The sequence below is a fragment of the Pygocentrus nattereri genome, chromosome 18 (assembly GCF_015220715.1).
Source record: "Pygocentrus nattereri isolate fPygNat1 chromosome 18, fPygNat1.pri, whole genome shotgun sequence".
NCBI classification, from domain to species: domain Eukaryota; kingdom Metazoa; phylum Chordata; class Actinopteri; order Characiformes; family Serrasalmidae; genus Pygocentrus; species Pygocentrus nattereri.
Window position 1 is genome coordinate 11699448 of NC_051228.1, and position 2036 is coordinate 11701483.

Genomic DNA, 2036 nt, shown 5'->3' on the forward strand with positions numbered 1-2036 from the left:
ATGGCTATAACGTGTAATGCATTTTTATAAATATTTACCTAATTATACATTTTACCTATCCAGTATCTGAGTTTTACGTTAAGCATATATAGATGTACATAATAACTAATTATTGTAAATTATTATTGTTCTGTATGTATAAAACAAAATCTCTCCTTGCCAAAATTCATTTTACCAGACTAGTCTCTCTAGGCTCTGGTATGAATAGCCATAGTAAGTAAACAAATGAAAATCCCATGGTTATTTCTCTCACAAGGACAATTTATAGTGATCACTTCAGTGTTCAGTTTATAGTGTGTCACTTTAATTCCTCACAGACCTTTTCACAGCTCTTTCCATTGTAGAATTCACTTTGTTTCGTTTGTAGAGAACTTTAATAGACTGCAGTACCTCCTCTGTGTTTAGTGTATATATGATGGGGTTTAACATAGGTGGAATGGTTTGTGACAAAGCAGTGTTGATTATTCTGACATTTGTACTTACAGTTGTTGTACGACCTGCAGTGTAAACACCAATAATTGGCAGATAAAACATGGCCACTAATATCACATGGGAGGTGCAGGTTTTTAAAGCTCTGGTTTGCTCAACACTATGTGAGATCTTGTGCAATGCAAAACCAATACAAACATATGAGAGAGCTATTAATATCAATGGAAGGTAAAGCAGTGTAGCAGTACAGACATTGCCAATTACGGAATTTATGGAGTAATCATTACAGGCTAATTTAGACACAGGGCCATGTTCACAGTAATAGCTGTTAACTGTAGTAGATCTACAGAATGACAATCTGGTAACTAGACCTACAAGCAGAGCATTGAAACTTATAGAAAGAATCCACATAACACTCATGAACAAAGCCATTGCAGTGTTGGTGACAATTGCGTGATACCTCAGTGGAAAGCATATAGCAATTAGTCTGTCATAGGCCATAGCAAGCAGAGTAAGAGACTGTTGGGTCATAAAGACATAAACAAAAAACATGTTTGCTAGACAGGCTTCATAAGATATGTACTGATTCTCAAACAGAAACATGTCCAGAAGCTTTGGAATGAGAGCAGAGCTTCCACACAGATCAGACAAGGCCAGGTTGAAGACAGCTACATACTTAGCAGTGTGTAAGCTGCGTGCCAGATATATGGTGCCCATTATAAATGAATTCCCCAAAACAGTCAATGCATACACAATACATAGAAACATGTAGTAGTATCTTGCATGTGGGACATTGTAAAGTCCAGTGATGTAAAAGCTGGAGGGATGAATAAACGTGGCATTTATTGATGACACTGACTGCATGGAAGTCAAGTTAGCAGCCATCTGGTTTCAAAACACCTGCAAGAAAAATGGTTTCCATTATTTTAGAATTCAAAATTAATAAATTAATTATCGCTAAAATATCACTTAAATTAATATCTTGTTAAAATATATGCACTGCACCTTACATACACTGTAGTGCTGCTGTTAGAACAATACTTTTTAGATCTATTACCTGCACAGAACAATATTGTTTGCTGTTTACATCTATTACTTGCACAGAACACTACTGTTTACTGTTTACATCTGTTACTTGATACACTTTATGAACAGCTGCTCTGCATATTTGCACATATGCATGTGTAACTTTAATTTTATTTCAACTTCGCACATACTGTACATTTTTACTTTTTACTACTGTTTTACTACTTACTATTCTCTTAAGATTATATTTGGTGAATGGAGCAACAGCAAAGTAAGAATTTCATTGTACAGTGTAACAGCCTGTTCTGCTGTACATATGACAATAAATGAATCTTGAATAAAAGCATTTCAGTGCAATAATAGTTACACAAAATTAAACAATTAATGCTTTACAATATTAATGACAACATAAACGTTTAAAAGGGCAATGAGATAACTATTGTCACTGTATCAGTTGCACTATTGATACTGTACATTCTGCAGTTGCGAAAGACTGCTAGCATATCTGTGACAACCACTTATATTTATGTTTGGTCTCTGGTGATATTATTCCCTACAGCCCTGTTCTTCAATAGAACTTT

At 34.7% G+C, this 2036-nt stretch overlaps 1 protein-coding gene across 1 annotated transcript; it reads right to left on the minus strand.

Moving 5' to 3' along the window:
- Nucleotides 1-282: 282 nt before the first annotated feature.
- On the minus strand, nt 283-1411 carry LOC108410536 (olfactory receptor 1496-like). Its single transcript, XM_017681659.2, has one exon. It carries the CDS (start codon nt 1312-1314, stop codon nt 304-306), a length of 1011 nt encoding a protein of 336 aa, XP_017537148.1. The 5' UTR covers nt 1315-1411; the 3' UTR covers nt 283-303.
- Nucleotides 1412-2036: the final 625 nt, after the last annotated feature.

Coding starts and splice junctions, on each gene's coding strand:
- LOC108410536 (XM_017681659.2), bottom strand. CDS start 1,314: ATGGCTGCTAACTTGACTTCCATGCAGTCAGTGTCATCAATAAATGCC.